We start from the raw sequence: 18,803 nt of genomic DNA on the forward strand, positions 1-18,803 counted from the left end.
TGGGCATTGGATGGGGTCAAGAACCCCACAACATTCACCGTTGCATCTCGCTAGCCTAGGCTTCAAAGAAAAAATTTGTTCTTGAACAAGGTTATGGACAAAGCGACAAAGCGAATGATCAGAATAGAGAGCTGAGTGTAATGAAGGAGAAAGCGCCGAAGGTGTATATCTGACGTCGGATGGGCCCTGGCGCTAGTTCAGATCCCTGCCAGACGCCGCGATGGACCATCAAACTGCGGCGTCGCGACTTTGAACGCTGCAATAGTCCCCCCACCAGTGACCCCAACAGCTGTCGCGTGCTCGCACCTTTACACCGAAACGATGGCGACCAAGGAATGGGGCCTGTTGTCCCAAGCAGATGAAGGTAGAACCAGCTATTCCTGCTTCGAGTCTCCCGCTAACCTGAGCAGATGCGCTCCACAATGTATCGCGTCTTCTAGCAGTCGAGGCTCGTCCATACACAAACGCCGCGGGCCGCCTGCTCAAGCCGGGATTCTTCGAAGATGCACGCCCAAAACAGCTTCTCTCGCCGCCGCCAGACGCCACAGCTGCCGAGGAAGAAGCAGCCGCGCTGAAAGTCGAGCGCGAACAGCAGGCACACAACATTGAGATATGGCGCAAGGATATTATGAACGAGCTTTCGCTCCTCGACTATGCAATCCTACGTGCTGAGTTCACGACAAACAGCAATCACACGGAGCGCGAGCGATACGCCGTGGAAAAGACGGCCATCGAGGCAAAGCAGGACCATGTGCGGAAGACAATTGAAGATCTTCGCGTCCGACTCGTAGAAGCCAAAGAAACACTCGCCGTGCGTAAGACGTACGACGAGTTGACCGAAAAGATCACAAGCAGCAAGATGCTCAAGCCGCGCGACGAGCAAGCGCATGCACACGTAAAGCTAGATCAAGAAATACGGGAGCTTGAGCACGAAGTACAGTCAGCCAAGGATACATGGAGTGAGCGCCGCACACAGTTTGGCCGCATAGAAGAGGAGGCTCGGGAGATGCTGCGCATGATCAAAGATGAGAAAGAAGAGGCTGAGCGCAAGGAGGGCATGATGAAGGACGGAGACGAGGATGGCGAGGGAGAAGGCAGCATGTCCAGAGGAGACGTCAGTCATGCTGGTACGCCACGGCCGGACGGTGGTATGACGCCCGTACATGCCAGCCAGGGCGGAGAAGGGTCGTCGCTACGAGCACCGCCTCAGGATCGGCTGAAGCCTCTGTCTCGAGACGTCAGTGTTGCACCCTCGGCTAGGTCTGGTGCTGCAGAGGACACCGAAATGGCAGACTTGGGTACAAACTCAGGCCATGCCAATGCAGACGACTCTGATGGGTTAGAAGAGGGCGAAGACTTGGAAGATGGCGAGCATGACGGTGACGATGGACCATCAATGAGCATGGACGAGTCGTAATCACATGTGGAGTAGTGTCTTTTCTCATGATTTACTTGCATAGCGCGGTGTTAGGGTATCAATGTATCTTCATCTTTCGTGGCGGGCTTGTAACATCTAGTCGCAGCATGGCAATCCTGATTTACGAAGCCTCACTCATGGCAGCCTTTCCCTTTGCAACGGCCTCCTTTGCCTTTGTGACTTCCTCCTCAGAAGCCTCGCTGCTGTTCTCCTAGGTTTGGTCAATACCACCATTCCTGTGCACTCGATCAGTTTCCAACTCACAAGTTCCTCTTCCAGTTTCTCGACTGCTTGCTCAATCTTGATTTTCATGCCGGGCAGTACGTTCTTGGTCTCCTGAAGTGCTTGACGCTGTAATGAAATTAGTGTCTGATTATCCGATTTTGGTGAAACTCCAGGGCGTAGGGATATAGTATACCTCTTGCTTGAGTGTGTATTCGCCATTGTGTTCATCTTGACTGGCTTCAGCCTTCTTGACGCGTGCTTCTTGCTGCCCAATCTCTTTGTGGTAGCTTGCTTCCTCCTTCACTAAGCGGAGCACAACGCCAGTTGCTATGGCGAGCTTGGACGGAGGGGCCATGTCGGATACTTGGAGATTATGCGTGTGTAGAAACAGGAGGGATTGATATCAGCTACAAGGAACCCGGCTTTTGTATGTTTACTGGCTTTGGTTGTTGCCTGCTTGGAAATGTTCGTTTGGCCGCGGGGCTAAACTGCCCCACTGGCCTTGTCTACAGACTGGTCTCGACATGTACCAACACTAAGACGGCAATCCCCTGACAGCAGTACAAAGAATTGGATATTACATCCTTTCATAAACCCGCTCCCCTGCATGAAATCTCTCATGTGTGTGCAGCTGGGTAGACATCTGTAATGCCAAGACCACTTAACCGTCCCTTTACAGACTAGACCAGAACGCGTCCCACGCGTCCACAGGAGGAGTGGGCGCGATAAACTCCACCTCCCTGGCAACCCCTCTAAGTACAACATCAACACATTCACCCTGGCTGCCGCATAGAGCACTCCAGCAATGTCTTCCCCACCCCAGCGTCGCTCTCAGCGCACGTCGGCCTCGGCGACCCCAAGGAGAAGCGCTCGCGGCCAAAATTCTCAGATGCAATCGAGTCCAGCACCAGTAGGTCCGGACGAGCAACTCCAATCTGAGGCGACACAAGCTTCACAGCGTGGACCTCAAGCCACTCCAAGGAATGCTCGGTTTCAGACGACTTCGACTCAATCGCCTCTTTTCTTCCAATCCTCGCCTGCCCCTGCAAATGGGGCTGACGAGAGTGATGGTGGTGCAACACCAAAGGCGTCGGCCATGAACATTGGAGGTATGGAAAGCAGACAATTCCTCAGTGACATGACTAACATATACAGACTCATCACCTATCCACTACGCTTCCAGCTCTAGCCCTGGTCGAGCCCGCAATGCCCAGAGCAATATTCCGGGTAGCAGCAGTAGCGCCCTCTTCGTCCGTGGCTCAGAGTCTGCAGCACGTAGTCGACGCAATGATATCCACTCGGATGTTTTTGGAACTAGTTCTACCAATCGCCGTCGCAGACTATTCGTCGACGAGAATGGCATGCCTGTTCAGGACGCCTCAGATGCAGCGACGTTTTCCAATATCAACCCAGATACTTCTGATGCCGATGTGTTGGGTGGGAACTCTTCACGAGTCATTTGGGGAACCAATGTGTCTCTGGTGGATGCCCGTCATGCAATGAGGGACTTCCTTATGAACTTTCAAAAGAAGTATCGCATGATTCAGGATGGCGAGCTGGAAGAAGGCATGAATCTTCCTCCGAACCACCCAGGTATGGCTCGGGAGTACGTTGATATCATGAAGATGATGCTTGAGCTTGGTGTCACGCCATTGAACTTGGATGCCCGCAACCTCAAGGCCTACCCACCAACGAGGAAACTTTGGCACCAGTTGCAGGCGTATCCCAACGAAATTATCCCAATCATGGATGTTGCCATAAAGGATACTATGCTCGAACTTGCTGAGAAGCGAATGGCGGAGATGCGGACTCAACTCTCGCAACAGCAACGTGGTGCTCAGCCTAGAGGCCGTGACTCCAGTTCTCTACCTCCAATGATAGGTTCCGATGCACCTACTCCTGGTGCTCCGTCCCCTGCTCCATTCCCAGAGATTCCCAATCTGGTTAGCGAAGTGGACCAAAAGACCTACAATGTAAGGCCATTTGGTCTGGACAAGACCATCAATCTGCGCGAGCTGAACCCTGGTGACATGGACAAACTTGTCAGTGTCAAGGGTCTGGTCATTAGGACCACCCCTATCATTCCTGATATGAAAGATGGTAAGTTGAATGATGAAAACGCTTCACGCATAGCTAACATCACTAGCCTTCTTCCGTTGCTCTGTGTGTAACCATACTGTCAGGGTGGACATTGACCGTGGTAAGATTACCGAGCCCACCAAATGCCCACGTGCGGTGTGCGAGTCGCCCAACTCGATGCAAATCGTGCACAACCGCTCCGGGTTTGCCAATAAGCAGGTCATCAAGCTACAAGAGACCCCAGATGATATGCCCGATGGTCAAACACCACATTCAGTATCCCTGTGTGCATACGATGAACTGGTTGATGTCTGCAAAGCTGGTGACCGCGTAGAGATTACTGGTATCTTCAAATGCAACCAGGTCCGCATCAATCCACGACAACGATCAGTCAAAAACATCTTTAAGACATATGTCGATGCGCTGCATATCCAAAAAGTCGACAAGAAACGCTTGGGTATTGATGTATCGACAATTGAAGAAGAGCTCGCAGAGCATGCGGCTGGTGATTTGGAAGAAACACGCAAAGTCACTGAAGAGGAGGAAGAAAAGATCAAAGCTACTGGTGCTCGTCCTGATGTGTACGAGCTACTTTCTCGGTCTCTCGCTCCTAGCATCTACGAGATGGAGGACGTTAAGAAGGGAATTTTACTTCAGCTCTTTGGCGGTACCAACAAGCAATTCGAAAAGGGTGGTAGTCCAAAGTACCGTGGCGACATCAACGTTCTGCTCTGTGGTGATCCATCCACCGCCAAGTCCCAAATTCTGCAGTATGTTCACAGGATCGCACCGCGTGGCGTGTACACATCTGGAAAGGGATCATCAGCTGTCGGTTTGACTGCATACGTTACTCGAGACCCTGAGACTCGACAGTTGGTGCTCGAATCGGGAGCCCTGGTGTTGTCTGACGGTGGTGTTTGCTGTATTGACGAGTTCGACAAGATGTCAGAAGCTACCCGATCTGTTCTGCACGAAGTCATGGAGCAGCAGACTGTTTCCATTGCCAAAGCCGGCATTATCACCACCCTCAACGCGCGTACTTCCATCTTGGCATCTGCCAATCCCATCGGCTCCAAGTACAACGTCAACCTTCCGGTCCCACAGAACATTGATCTCCCCCCAACCCTACTTTCGCGTTTCGATCTCGTTTACCTTGTCTTGGACCGTATCGATGAGCAGAACGATCGTCGCATGGCCCGCCATTTGGTTGGAATGTACCTTGAAGACACGCCTGAGAATGCTGCAAAGAACGAGGTCTTGCCAATTGAGTTCTTGACTGCTTACATCTCTTACGCGCGCTCCAACATCCACCCCAAGATCACCGAGCCTGCATCGAAAGCGCTAGTAGATGCATATGTTGCTATGCGTGGACTGGGTGCCGATGTCCGCTCGCAAGAACGAAGAATTACAGCAACTACACGTCAACTGGAGTCGATGATTCGACTCTCGGAAGCCCATGCCAAGATGCGTCTTTCTGAGGAGGTCACAGCTGACGACGTCCACGAAGCCGTCCGTCTGATCAAGTCGGCGCTCAAGCAGGCGGCTACTGATGCACGCACTGGATTGATCGATATGTCGCTCCTCACAGAAGGTACTTCGACCAGTGATCGGCGCAGAAAGGAGGACCTCAAGCGTGCAGTCTTGGCTTCGCTTGATGAGCTTGGTTCTGCTGGCCAGAGCGTGCGATTGAGCGATCTTATGAAGAGTGTCCGAGAAGGCGCGAGCGAACAAGTAGAAAACCAGGAGTTCTTAGAGGTGTTGCGAAGCGCGGAGCTGGAGGGAGCTGTGCAAATCACAGGTGAGGGTATGCGGAGGACAGTGAAGAAGGTTGTTGGTACCTTTTAAGCTTTTGAGCATGGTATTGGAATCGATGCCGCTATTGGGATTCGTTCCTGATATGATGATGAGATAGAAAATTCGGTGTAATGTAGCATGTCGTCTGGTTGCTATCTTGCGTTTGAATAGATGATCACGATATCCATGTTTTCAGAAGTTCAATGTATGTTTGCTATTGCGTCGGCCTCTTGAAAAATTCTCCAAGTGTCATGTCCGAAATGTGTCTAGCTTGTAGACGACGCTTTGCATACCACGATTGATGGACCGGGACCTCTTAATACATTCTTGGTCCTGTTAATGAACATTGTTTAATTCCATACTGCAACAACTGCTCATACGTACAGGTGTCAATTTACAAGCATGTCAAGAACACATGTCAACGTATCACAAATACCCAGATCCCATAGGGCGGGTGACCCTACCGATCATTCAGCATCCTGTGAACCTCTAATCTCATTTCCAGCGCGGCAGCGTCGTGTCCGACCCTCTCATTCCCTCTCGAAAACTGCAAATAATAGCTCGTTGTTCTTCCCCATCCACATCCTAATCTGGTGCTCATTGAATCTGGACCCCGTCCGCTAACTTCTTACTTTCAAACAATACTAACATATGCGTTAGTAAGGTAATTAGCCCGGCCTAACTTGCTCTCCATGATGCACACATCATCATCTATCTGTAGACCTGGCAATTTCGCATTCTAAATGTCCTACTGGTATTTGGCAGTAGCAGGTTGAACAAAGTTTGGGGTTTTCATCTATGTGAGTTGCTGTAAGTTTGTGCTTATGCCGCATATTCTGGAACAATGTGGTCACATATTTAAACCATAAGGTTTTCAGCATGAGACATCCATCTGAATCTGTTCGTATCAGAACTACGTGCTCTTCTTTTGAACAATTAGCATTGAACGATGTTAGTCTGCTTGATTTTATCAATTTTCTATATTTCTACATGCGTATGCTCCATCTATCGGCCCGCTAGTAGAAGGTGGGACCTAGGCTACTTTAGGAATCGGTTACAGGCAGCCACACGCTACCACTCCTCAACACAGTGAAGGTGTCTATCAGTCCTGAAACAGCGTAGAAGCTTCGAACATTCACGAGTGATACCCGATTAGGAAATAACCTCATTTATGACACCCCTCGGTTAGTATGTGGCGTGAAAGGATGCGCTGAGTCAGTCTCAAAGGAAGCGTCTCGGCGCGAATAACTTTACAACGCCGGTACTTAACAACACACGCCAACTTCTACGTTTATGACATACAATGCTTGATTGGATACATACACATTTCCCCAAGGATCTACCTCATCACTGCATATAAGCTTGAAAAGGTACCAAACAACTCGCAACTCGCAGCGCTATAGGTACAGCTCGACCCCAGAACGCCCCACCATCACCATCACCACCACCACCACGTGCTGGGATATCTCCACATCCCTATCCAAATCTGCACCAGCCACCATGAACAACTCCAAATACGCACCCAAAACCCCCGCGGAAAAACTCGCCGAGTCAAAATCCGAAAAGCTCAAAAAAGACAAAGACCGCATCAACCGCCTCTTACTCCGTCTGCAGTGGAAAGCCGAACTCCTCATGCTCTCCTACCTGCGCACCCTCGATCTCCTGCAACACCAAACCATCCAAACACCGTCAATGTTCCAACTCGACTTTTTCGAATTCTACACCTTACTCGAACGCTACATGCTTTCTTTATTCTCCTTATTCGGCATATCCATCTCCTCCTCTCTATCCCCGGAACAGCAGCAGCAGCGCCACAATTTCAATTATCTGCGCTACGAAACGAATCCTTCCCTACGCCACACACGGCCAATGGCGGATCACGCCTTCCATGCTAATCTCCTCGAGGCCCTGGATGATCCTGACGGTCCGTTTAAGAAGTGTCTCGGGGAGGGGGAGGTAAGGGTGCAACTTGGTAGAGCAAAGGAGTGTAGGAATATGTGGAAGGATGCGGATTCTAAGGCAGGAGGGGAAGGGGGGAGGGTGGGGTTGCAGGAGTTGGGCGTGGAGGGCATGTTGAGGGGGATTTTGGCCGGGTGCGAGGAGGCGAGGGGGGTGGCAATGGGGTTTCAGGGCGATGATGGGAAGGGGGTGACGAGTCGGGAGTTTGAGAGGTTGTTTGAGGCAGAGGGCATGGAGGTCGAGGATGTGCCGTATGAATATATGGGGGATGCCATGGACTTGGATTAGAGGGGGAGGGGAAGGGGTATGTGTTGTATGATATCCTAGAGTTTTTTTATATTCATGTTCAAAGCAGTTTACTTGGGAAAAATGCTCAAGGTGATTTGGGGGGGTATGTATTTCTTCTTCTTCTTCTGATATATTTTCATACAACAACTACTCTTGCAACACACTATCCGCACGGAACCTGTTACCCTCCGCTTTAGCAGTTTTCTGTACACTCTTCACTCTCTTCTCCTCTTCAGCCTCCCACTTACACCTCTCTTTGCAGTCCCAGCATACGCTCCTTTTGCAGACGCGCATGTCGTACTTCCACTCATGCCTGTTCAGCATTTCCTGGCAGTGACTGCAATCTAGCGGGATCACAATGGATTCCAGATCGCCTCTTCGCCTTGCAATGCTCAGTCCCTTGCTCGTCCTGGTGTGTATCGTCATTTCTCCCGACGCATCTTGGTCGATGCCGTCAAAGACGACTAGTTTGTCGAACTTGCACCACCATGCTGGGCGTCCGGTCTTTTCTGTGCATGCACGTATCGACGAGCTGGTGAAGGGGCTGGTGGCGGCACCTGGACCGGGGATCCAGCATCCATTTTCTGGTGTTGACGGAGGAGTGAAGATTCGGACTTTGTTCTCGTTTCCTGGGGTTTTCTTGGGGGCTAGGTTGAGACGTTCTTCGAGCAGGGCGGTGGGGGAGCGTAGCGCCGCCTTGGATTGCGTCTTGGAGTTGCGAATCAGGGCATAGCGCTGCTCTAGCTCTGAGCAAGGTTGAGATGGAGAGGATGAAGTGGTATTTGTTGCTAGGTTTAGCTCTGCAGGTCTACGGAGACGCGCTATTGAGGTTTTGCGCTGGTGTGTGGCTGGTTTGGCCGAGGCGGCCTGCTTTGACAACATTGATGAAGTGGGGACTATGGGATGTGATGAAGGCACATGGTCGTCGTTTTTGGAGGGCTCGACATTATAGCTGTTTTCTTTTGGCGTTATTGTGGATACGTCCACTGCAACCATGGGAAGGTCTTCGGTAGCAGTCTCGCTGAGTACGCATTGTTCGGGGACCCGAGACCGAAGAGGCGATTGCTCTACCAAACCCTCGAAAGGTGAGTCGATCCGTTCAGCCGCCTTTTCAGGTACCGGCGAAACGAACGTCTCTCTTGTGCACGCACCATCAACTTCCGTCGTCATCTGCGGGGGAGACAACGTTGGTGGCTGAATATCTAATTCATCAAAAAGAAAAACGCCTGAATCCTCTCTTCCTGGATCGAGATCCAAGTTCTTTGGTATGATGATATCGGGAATGTCGACTTCATCGCATGTTGCATGTGTAGCGAGCAGTGGTTCACGTGCCGGCTCCTCTGTCTTGGAGCTCTTCCAGAAACTAAAAGACGGCATGGTGATGAAATGGCAAAAAGAAAGAGGGTGAACGAGTGTAGAGAAAGACAACCAAGGCAAAAGCAATTCAAGAACCGATTCTAGAGTTTATATCTTATCTTCCCTTTCTTTTTGTACTTCAAACACCGAGGCCATATTTGCACTTGCCTCGATGGTAGAGTATCTTCCGACCCCTACATCCTAGTGCTTTGCTTGCACATAGTTACGTACACCCTGTCCCATTGATGTTTCGTTTCGTAGTTTCAGGCCATAGAAAGATTACTCAGGAAGGTGAGAACTTTATTCATTTGTATGCTCAGCCCCGCTAGGAAATGAGATCGAGTATGGTTTTGGGTAAGGTCATGGCAAGTGGCGACAGATACATGGAGAAACAAGAGGCGTGGTTACTTTTGCCTCTGTGGTTTGAAACATTGCGGTGGCTGTGATTGGCTGGATTAGGTTGGTGTGGAGGTATGTCAACCAATGTGCAGGGTAAGCGTGTGTCAGGTGGAAATTGACCGTGTTTATGCAGATGGACGTATGGAAGGACGGTAGAAGGAAAATGGACGACAGAACGGGAAACATGTTTATGCCGTTGTAGTGGAGGGTATGAGAGGAGGGAATGTTTATGCAGAGTAGGGAGAGATGGGCGGGGTGGTGGGGTGGGAGCGGGGAAGGCGAGGAGTAGTTGTTCAAGTGCAAGAGGGAGGTTATGGCGAGGAGTACAGTGCACCTGTTGTGGAAAGCGTGAAAAGGCAAAGGAGAGAGAGAGAGAGAGAGAGAGAGGAGAAGCAATTGGAGCCCAAGGGTACGATTCGACTGCTTGTCTTTGATTGGATGGCTAGATAGGGCTTGCATGTGCATGCGTGGAAAGAGCGACCGAGTGGTGTCACGTGATGCCCGCCAGTATCCGAACAGGAAACATTGACAAACAGATTAACGTTGTTTCACGGGTTGCATATTAAAAGGTGCTCGGCTTAGTGGTAAGGCTGTGACGACGATCCAGACATGTGATGTCGAGTTCCCTTGTCTCTACCCGTCCGTCCGGTGAACAAAATTCTCGGGACTCCAAAACGGCTTGCACTTCATGCTGTGTATGTACAGTCAGCGGGACTATTTGCCCGCATCTTTTTGATATCGTTGATCACTCTTTTGAGCTCATGTATATTTGTTTGGAATACAATGAAGAAGAAAAGCGTAAAAATAAATAAATATTATTGTAACCTTCACATGGTGGTGCGATGACGCTCTGGAGTTGCTAACTTTGTGGTGCGTCATCGATTTTGGTACTAACCGGGTGGCCTGGCTGGAGTCCCGGCATTTTGTCCACCAGGTGCCGACTTCAATGCACATGGGCAAGGCGGCTGTGTACGCGGGGCCTCGACCTTTTGCTGACAATATCAGCGTACGACGAGAGTATTTCCAGCAGCTGTAACAGCCCCGTCTAAAAAGAGCTCACGACGACTTGGCAGGTTGGGGGCTGGTGCTCGGTATCCGGGAGAGTATTGTTGGTGACGATGCGATGATGCGATGGGATAGACTAATTGCGGGCATATAGACGAGACAAGGAAAGATGCAGGCGGTGCTAGGAACAGCAAGTGGCTGAGTTGTGTTTGTCCAAAAGAAGACAGGGCGGATGGGGGGATCAAAGTGGGATTTCTGTGTTTGGACGTGGCTCCTTGTGGCTAGGTTGTGCTCTGGAGTTTGTCAAGTGCTGATCAGCAATACTACAAACCGTGCAAGATGGACCGAATGAGTCGTACAGCCCCGAGACGGACCAGGACATAGACATGGGCATGGTCTGGATAGGATATGCGCGCAATGCCAATGTCGTGGATGGTCTGGTATGGTGTTATCACGGCGAGTGGGGCAGCGCATTGTGAGGCTGCAAAGTCGACCAAGCTACTAGTCATGTTGTCTGTTTTGTTGCGCAGGCAACCACACCGCCCACCAAGAAATGGATGCGGCTCCGACGAGCAAACCATGGTTTGCAAGGCAGGCCATGGACACGGAGGGCAGAGGAAGAGGCAGAGTTTGGTCGAGGCTAGCGCACGCTGCTTTTGTTGCCTGTCGTGGTTCCGAGGGCGAGCAAAGTGTGGTAGTACCGCACACGAGCGAAGGCGAGGGGAGCTGATTCGCCCAGATGCAGCGCCCGTCTGAGGTGAGGACGAGCCGGCCCTCGGGCACGCAGCGGCAGCGAGCAGAGTGTCAGACTGCAGAGACTTGGTTTGATGCGTGGGCAAGGGAGTGGGGATGCCCGCACGTGGAGGCGTCTCAGTCGTCGTTGTTGCATGCAGCGTCTCGTATGTACATACGACTATGTCTGGATGTGTGGTGCTGTGTGCAGGCTAGAGCCATGGAGAGGTGCTGAGTGCGCACTAGCGAGCCTGACGTACCGTGTGTCTGGCCGCCCGCCACTCGAACTGCCAGAGCGCTCGCAATGCCTGCTTTTTTTCTCTGCCCTTTACCGTGGGTGAGCGCGAGGGGGCGAAGGTTGGTATTGCTATGGGCCTCTGGCGACCATGCAGTGACAGAAGCTGCTCCCACTCGCACTCGCACTCGCACCCTCCCGTGTGGGCGTACGGATGGGCGGACGGGCTGATCTCAGCTGACAGGGCAGTGGCGGGAGATTATTATTCTTGTTATATAGTCGATTGGGAGCAGATACGCGTATGCGCGTGTCCATGTATGTAGCATGTACTATGTAGCAGCAGCAGCAGCAGTAGTAGTAGTAATCGAGGGCGGGCTGGGGGCGATGCGCTGGCAGGTTTCGGTTCGTGCCTGGATCTGGCGTGGGCGTTGGCACCAGCAGCAGCGTCCCAGTCGCATTCACCCATCCATCCGCATCCGCCATCCGCCCTCCGCCCTCCGTCTGCACGCCCCATTTGCCCTGCCTGCTCCCGACTGCAAGAAAAGAGAGCCGGCGCTGCGGCGCTCTTGTCCAACGACTGCGCGCCGCGTACGCCGTCTGTCCTGTTCCATCCGCCTCGCCTGCTTTGACCGCCCATTGAACCCGGGCCTCGCTGCTATCCAGGCCCCAGTCCACTGTCGCCAGCGAGTGACGCGCTCCAGCCAGCTCAGCATCAGGATGCCACGGGTGCTATTGCCCATTGAAGCAAAAGCACGTCCTCGATCACAACCATCATGACCGATACCGACACCGACTCTCTACTTGCTGCAGACGACGACGCCTTCCACTCCATCTCCGGCGTCCTCGAGACTGCTGAACCCGCTTCCGCTTCCGCCTCCACGTCGTCGTCGTCGACGCAGCATTCACCACGCCAGCAGCCACTGCAACTCCCAAACCACCACCACCAGAACCCACCCGCTGCATCCACTGTGCCCACCGCGCCCCACAGCAACCCCGCCAGCAATACGTCTGTCTCTGTCTCTACCGCTGCCGCCACCGCTCCTGCTACTGCCGCTGCCACTGCCACTGCCACTGCCACTGCTGCTGCTGCTGCTACTACTGCTGCTGCCAACAGCACCTCCTCAACGCCCTCGATGCGGCAACATACGCTGGCGGGCCAGCGCCCTCTCAACCCGTCCATCTCGTCGTCGTCACCACTCTCCTCACGGGAAGCCTCGCCTGCCCGCCCTTACCAGCGTAATGTAGCTGCTGCCGGCTCGGGCGTGAGGCCTGGCTTCCGCTCACGCAAGAGCAGCACCGACGCGAGCCCCAGCCGAATGTCGAGTCTCGCAAACTCGACCACACCTGGCCCCTCGCCCACCGGCCCAGTGCAGCGCGCTCACTCGGCCACAAGCATACCAGAGACCACTTCCGCAACACAATCCTCCACGCCCGACGCCGCACGCGTACCGCGTTCTATCAAGCCCGCCCCGTCCAAGTCTGCCTCGGCCGACGCAGCACCCCATTGGCCCATCTCGCCGCGGCTCAGATCACCACCGCCCTCTGACGACAGGTTCTCGCACCCTCGGAGAAACTCACTGCGCTCGCAAATCAAGAGGCCAGAGACGCAGTCGACGCCTGCCATCATCGTCCAGAGCTCGTCGCCCGCCTCGCCGCCCCGTCTGGCCGTACCCGAGCACCCCATTGCGAGCGAGCCAGATGAGCCGACGCAGACCATAAAGGCCCCCCCTGTCCGCGGATCAAGCGGCCAGCCTACCAAGCTCGAAACCGTCCAAGAGTCTAGCTTGCCTGCCACATCCGGATTTCATGGTCTAGAGCCGCAAAGGTACGCTTTTCCCCGCAACGGCCCCACTGTTTGTCATCGCGACGCACGTTAGACTAATCGCGGACCCAATTTCCGTTACCATCCGCAAACTTTGTTAACGCATTCTAGCTTTGTTTCTTCGCTCAACGCCCACAAATCCGATACGGATCGAAATGACGTCAACTCGTCTAAAGTCACTGAAGACCTCAGCTCAAAGCACGACTCCTTCAAGCACGACTACTCCAAGCACACGGAAAGCGGCAGTGACAGCGCGTCAAAAAGCGCCAAGAAGGGCAAGATGCAGGAGCAGCGCTCGACCTTTGCCCAGCGGCCACAGCACTCTGTCTCTGCAAAGCCGTCGCTGTCCTCCATGTCAACACGCGCACGCGATCCGCCGCTACGCAACATGACGGTCGAAACCGAGACCGTGCCCTCGGTTGCACAGGCGTCGATTGTGAACCAGGACCGCTCCGCCTCAGGTCGTGCCGACGGTGGCATTCGTCTGAAGCCCAGCAATGAAACCATACGTCCAAAGAAGGAGAAGAAGCCCCCAAAGCGAAAAGCCGCGTCCATCAATGCTGGCACTGGTAGGTTGCAACACATCTCGTACCCTCACCATACCCACACTCGGCCCGACGTTGGTGTGCTCTCCAACACACCCTCGTCTCTAGGCAGCCCCATCTCATACCGTTCGTACGATGATCGTCGCTCTCTGTTGGCCTTGTCTCCCCCAAGCCCGGAAATGCGCATGTCTTCGTCTTCTCGTCATCCCCATCTCAGCTATTTTTATTCAAGCACTAACGCCAGCTACCGCACAGCTTCCTCCAAGGCGGACGTCTTCGAACAAAAGGTGGCCAGTGCAGTCGATGAGGCCGACTCCTCAGACTCTGATGCTACCTTCATCTACGAGTCGAATCCTCCCGACCCGCCTCACCGCAGCCGGGGACACCATTCACGCACGCCAAGCATGACATCACTAGCAAGCCTCACCAACCCACAACTTCAGTTCCGCGATAATCAAAAGCATCCAAGCAAGAAGAGTAGCACTAAATTTAAATTCACTAATCCGCATGTATATCCTAGTATCGATGGAGACGATCGAGGCGAAGGCACCGTCCGCTCAGGCTCTGGGCGGGCTGGCGGAGGCAGTCACCACCACCACATCGGCGGTAGATATAGCCAGGGCCGAGGTGGATTAAACCACTTGGTCATGGACAGTGACTCGTCGATGCCTCAGTCTTCGCGCAATCGTGGACCGACCTCGAGAAACGCATCGCAACCAAATAGCCCTCGCTTCCACACCTTCAGTGTTGGCAACGGACACAGCAATGGCTCCAAGAAGAATGGAGAGTACTCAACTGCATACGACATTGACGCTGAGAATGCGGCCGATGACGAACGCACGCCACTCATCTCTGGCCGAAGCCCACGAGCCCGGACCCCCCGCCAAAGGAATAGCGCCAATGTACGCCACCTGGAACGCCGGCATCACCGCGACGGCGGATGGTGCCGACGCTTTGCTGGATGCTTGGTCCTTTCTATCCTGCTCTTGGTTGTCGTCTTTTGCGCCGTTGGACTTGTCTTTGCGACTACGAAGCCTCTCACAAGTCTTGTGGTACGCGACATTCAAAACGTCGTCGCAAGTCAAGAGGAAGTTATTCTGGATCTCATTGTCGACGCAGTCAATCCAAATATCATTGGAGTCACTGTTGCCGATATGGAAGTTTCCGTGTTTGCTAAGAGCAAGCATGTCGGCTCCGATACATGGTGGCGTGAACATGGCAACGGGCCACCTGAGAACGAGTCGCCTGACGACTTGGAGAAATGGCAACCCGTGCAAGACCAGTCCCACCATGTGGACACTGTTGTCCGTACCACCGGAGTTGACGAAGGAACCGATCCCATTGAAGGCGAGCCTCGCACCATGTTACTTGGCCGCGTTAACCGTTTTGACTCGCCCTTGACTTTTGAAGGCTCGTTCTTTCAACGGCATCGCGCAGAGTCCATTGGCGAACTTCGATTAGGGCATCCAGGAAACAAGACCGAAGCAGGTGGAAGCGAGCGCTGGGAAGAAGTCCTCCAACATCCTTTTGAACTGATTGTCAGAGGCAATTTCAAATACACACTTCCCCTGAGTACACAGGAGTTCAAGGTTCCGGTCACAGCCTCTCACTACTACGATCCAGACGTCGAAAAGAAGAAAAAGCCCGCCGCTCTGAAGGGCCTTGGAAAGAGGAGGATTTTACCACCTGTACCAACAAAGCCCTGGGGACGTTATGACCGCAGAGCACTACCGCTCTGGAACCCCCAATAGCACATACTTGCATTCTGTATCACAAAGCTCTGCGATTCGGTGGTTGCACCGATTCAATCTTCCAAAAGAAACCGATACCCTTCTAAACATGACATTACGACCCTATAGATTTGTCCCAATTCGGCAACTGTACATCAATGATTACGTTGCCAATCTCGGCTTCACAGCCTTTACGAATTTCCTTGTTACTTCTGCGTTGCATTTGCACGCCACCCCAGCAGCCCTTTGAAAAGGCTGTACGCGTTTCTTCTACAGCGAATGTCAATCTTTGAGCGTACGGCCCTGCACTTTAGCGATGGTGTTTTTTTTTTTTACGAAGCCCTGTTTTTTTGCATTTCGACAATACGGACTTGCCTTCTGTTCTAATCAGTTTTTGCGCTGTTTGTCCTGTTTGGATTGATGGCTGAAATGGATCGTTGTTGATCCGGACACATTCATTTCGTCTTGCCTCTCTTCTATGTATTTATACACACTCAGCGTATACTTGATTTGAATATTCTCCCTTCTTTTTTTTGCTTCTCAATGACCGGTTAGGGTGCATGGAATAGGTATGGACAGGAAAACAAATACATTTGCATTGCGCGGGGAACGGGAATGAAAAGATTTTAGTCTTCTTACTATTGGTTGGTTTACTTTTTGTGATGAAGCCATGTTGACACCTACATGAGATGCAAGGAGCAATGCATGGACGTTGTCAGTGCCCCACATCCTACACAGCTTCCAAAACCAGACTATCCCACAGCCATCCCCTCCACTGCGTGCTTCTAGTAACCCTGACGTCTAGCCTATTCTGCCCTTCTTTGAGAAGCCCCCGCGGAACTCCAAACTCTAAGCGTCTCCACTCCCCGGCCCTCGTAGCACCACGATACGTATCCTGGCTATTAGCCAAGCTGGCACTGGTGATATTACCGATTTTAGCCTCGTTGAGCAAAATGTCAGCGCTGGATCCTTGGGAAAAGCCGGCAAGAGATACAACAAGTCTAGCAGCAGTACTATTGGCAGAGAAGGCCGAAAAGGAAACCGACCAAGTCCCCAGTTTAGATTGGCCAAAACACCAATCCTTTGATGGTGTGCTGGTACCGACGGTGTACGTGAGATTGGCGGGGCATTTATCTATGCGAGCGTGCTGGACTGGAATCGCCCCGTCTGCTAGATAGAATCCATCTGTTTTGCGGTCGAAATCTCCGATTTGAAAGATGCGTTTTGTTTTGTTCGTAACGGGCCAGGTAAGTGACGGTAACATTGTCGTCTTCTCCTTTACAATTTCGACATCGTTGTGCGTAAAGTTCGTTATGACATCTGCAATCGGACTGCCGTTTCCCCACGCATACAACGCATACGTGCCCGATCGTACGTCACGTATACGGAACGCGCCCGTATCATCCGCGTAGGCCGTGTAGTAATAGTTCTGTCCCTGATCCAGCGTCGACACCGTCTCGTTGCGGTTGTCCCCTAGAAACACTGCTGCACCAGCCGCAGGCCGTCCATCACTCAGCAGCAACTTTCCTTGAACCGCGCCTCGAGACTGATATGCTGTATTGTTGAACCACGCATACGGCCACTCTCTCTCCTCTCTTTCCCACCGCTTCGCAGCATCTTGTCGACTCCCATCATTCAAATACCACAGCCACGGCCCCCAAATCCTAGCATCACCTTCCCCTGTGGCAAATGAATCCCGTGATGAAGCTTGATAATGCGTCCCATGCAGCATATTCAACTGCACCGTATCCCCCGTCTTTGACTCCCGATGCACCATCAACTCCTGCTTCAAGTGATCTCCATTCAAATACTCCTTTCCAGGATGCAAATACCAACTCCCCACCTCCTCCCCCCAAACCCCATACGCCGTCTGCTCGCGCAGAAAAGCAGCCCAGTCGTATTTCGTCAAAAACGTGCCATCGCTTTGCTGCCACGTCTCGTCCTGCACATTCGTAGCGCTCTGGTACGCCGAGAACGGGGGCAAGGCCCCGGATTTCACGTTTGTGGAAGCCGAAGGGAAGGAGGTGTTGGAGAGGCGCCACAAGGTGCGGAATTCACCTAAAGTGGGCAGAGCGCGGTTGACGAAGTATTGGTATGCACCCGCCAGGTCGTCGTGGAGGACCCAGTGGAAATCGCCTTCTGTGGCGCTGAAGCGGATGTCGAGCCAGTTTGGGCCCGAAGAGGCGATCGAGGCGGTGGTCCAGCGGAGGTCGGATGCTGCGCCGTCTTTAATGGGGAAGGAGTTTGTTAGAATAATCACGGGATTCTCATGGGGGGGGGGGAAGGGGGGAGGTTTAAGTAGAGGGGATTATGAGGACGTACTGTAACTAACATAATGTCCCACGGCTTCGCCCACACGATCTTTTCCTTTATACATTAATTTATTCGCATACTGTGCGTTTTGCGTTACGTTCCAGAGCGAGTTTCCTAGAATCCATGTTGAATTTCCGATTTGGCGGAAGAAGCTTTTGGATTGTTGTTGGGGGGCGCTGGGGTGTTGCGAGTGTGCTGATGCTACTACGCCTGCGCCTGCGCCGCAGAGAAGAGGGAGGAGGAGAGACTTCATTGCGGGCACCGCGAGAGGTGGTGAAGGGGTGGGGAATTGGGCGACGCGAAGGAATTAATCTTTTATTAGGAAAATATGCTTATGTACAAGATTGGAGGAATTGAGATGCAAGAATCAAGCGTGCTATTCATAGTGATCATTTTACTACTGCTCTTTTTTTCGGTGCATATATAGACCGAACCTTGTCTTCAAGCGGGAATTGCTCATCTCCCCTCCATCGCAACATCAAGACTCTACAACTCACATTATATCGCTACTGCCAATGTTCCTAGGACTTGATGAGGAATAAAATTCCCTTTCATCGCCTCTCACCAGAATTCCATGAGATAGACAAAGGGCCGAGTTGGAAGTGAAACCAAATATCCCATGTTGTCAGTGACATGCACGCGTCCGTGCTTTAATAGCCATCATTTTTTCTTCCGTCCGGTCGATGAGGCACGGGAATTAGATACTCCTGGTGTTCGTATCGTATTTACCGGGTCTACGGAATAAATGGAGAGCGGGGAAGGTTAGCCCCGGCGAAAAGAGAATAGTATGGGGAGAAGGCTGGGGTAGCTTGGGTGGGGAAAGGGAAAGCTTGAATGGGATAAGCAAAATTGGCGGGCAGAGAGGGGAAAGGTTCAGTCCGTTGGCTCCCCGGCGAAACTGCGC

At 52.5% G+C, this 18,803-nt stretch overlaps 8 protein-coding genes across 8 annotated transcripts; 4 read left to right on the forward strand and 4 right to left on the reverse strand.

The window, feature by feature from the left end:
- Window positions 1-321: 321 nt before the first annotated feature.
- On the forward strand, window positions 322-1,417 carry COCMIDRAFT_1630 (uncharacterized protein; the record flags this gene model as incomplete). The annotated part of the gene is made up of 2 exons (XM_007685643.1): window positions 322-364; window positions 411-1,417. 2 exons carry the CDS (start codon window positions 322-324, stop codon window positions 1,415-1,417), a joined length of 1,050 nt encoding a protein of 349 aa, XP_007683833.1.
- A 121-nt stretch (window positions 1,418-1,538) lies between these two features.
- COCMIDRAFT_1631 (uncharacterized protein) lies at window positions 1,539-1,997 on the reverse strand (the record flags this gene model as incomplete). Its single annotated transcript, XM_007685644.1, has 3 exons — window positions 1,539-1,628; window positions 1,682-1,768; window positions 1,836-1,997. 3 exons carry the CDS (start codon window positions 1,995-1,997, stop codon window positions 1,539-1,541), a joined length of 339 nt encoding a protein of 112 aa, XP_007683834.1.
- A 450-nt stretch (window positions 1,998-2,447) lies between these two features.
- Window positions 2,448-5,566, forward strand: COCMIDRAFT_33016 (uncharacterized protein; the record flags this gene model as incomplete). The annotated part of the gene is made up of 3 exons (XM_007685671.1): window positions 2,448-2,751; window positions 2,798-3,742; window positions 3,789-5,566. The coding sequence occupies 3 exons, from the start codon at window positions 2,448-2,450 to the stop codon at window positions 5,564-5,566; spliced, it is 3,027 nt and encodes a 1,008-aa protein (XP_007683861.1).
- A 1,449-nt stretch (window positions 5,567-7,015) lies between these two features.
- COCMIDRAFT_1633 (uncharacterized protein) lies at window positions 7,016-7,762 on the forward strand (the record flags this gene model as incomplete). The annotated part of the gene is made up of 1 exon (XM_007685645.1): window positions 7,016-7,762. One exon carries the CDS (start codon window positions 7,016-7,018, stop codon window positions 7,760-7,762), a length of 747 nt encoding a protein of 248 aa, XP_007683835.1.
- A 147-nt stretch (window positions 7,763-7,909) lies between these two features.
- On the reverse strand, window positions 7,910-9,139 carry COCMIDRAFT_22769 (uncharacterized protein; the record flags this gene model as incomplete). Its single annotated transcript, XM_007685660.1, has 1 exon — window positions 7,910-9,139. One exon carries the CDS (start codon window positions 9,137-9,139, stop codon window positions 7,910-7,912), a length of 1,230 nt encoding a protein of 409 aa, XP_007683850.1.
- Window positions 9,140-9,478: 339 nt separating this feature from the next.
- COCMIDRAFT_84328 (uncharacterized protein) lies at window positions 9,479-9,976 on the reverse strand (the record flags this gene model as incomplete). Its single annotated transcript, XM_007685705.1, has 1 exon — window positions 9,479-9,976. The coding sequence occupies one exon, from the start codon at window positions 9,974-9,976 to the stop codon at window positions 9,479-9,481; it is 498 nt and encodes a 165-aa protein (XP_007683895.1).
- A 2,286-nt stretch (window positions 9,977-12,262) lies between these two features.
- Window positions 12,263-15,607, forward strand: COCMIDRAFT_84280 (uncharacterized protein; the record flags this gene model as incomplete). Its single annotated transcript, XM_007685706.1, has 3 exons — window positions 12,263-12,369; window positions 12,478-13,314; window positions 13,423-15,607. The coding sequence occupies 3 exons, from the start codon at window positions 12,263-12,265 to the stop codon at window positions 15,605-15,607; spliced, it is 3,129 nt and encodes a 1,042-aa protein (XP_007683896.1).
- A 709-nt stretch (window positions 15,608-16,316) lies between these two features.
- COCMIDRAFT_84097 (polysaccharide lyase family 4 protein) lies at window positions 16,317-18,152 on the reverse strand (the record flags this gene model as incomplete). Its single annotated transcript, XM_007685707.1, has 2 exons — window positions 16,317-17,812; window positions 17,909-18,152. The coding sequence occupies 2 exons, from the start codon at window positions 18,150-18,152 to the stop codon at window positions 16,317-16,319; spliced, it is 1,740 nt and encodes a 579-aa protein (XP_007683897.1).
- Between the last annotated feature and the right edge of the window lie 651 nt (window positions 18,153-18,803).

The sequence above is a fragment of the Bipolaris oryzae genome, assembly GCF_000523455.1.
Source record: "Bipolaris oryzae ATCC 44560 unplaced genomic scaffold scaffold_12, whole genome shotgun sequence".
NCBI classification, from domain to species: domain Eukaryota; kingdom Fungi; phylum Ascomycota; class Dothideomycetes; order Pleosporales; family Pleosporaceae; genus Bipolaris; species Bipolaris oryzae.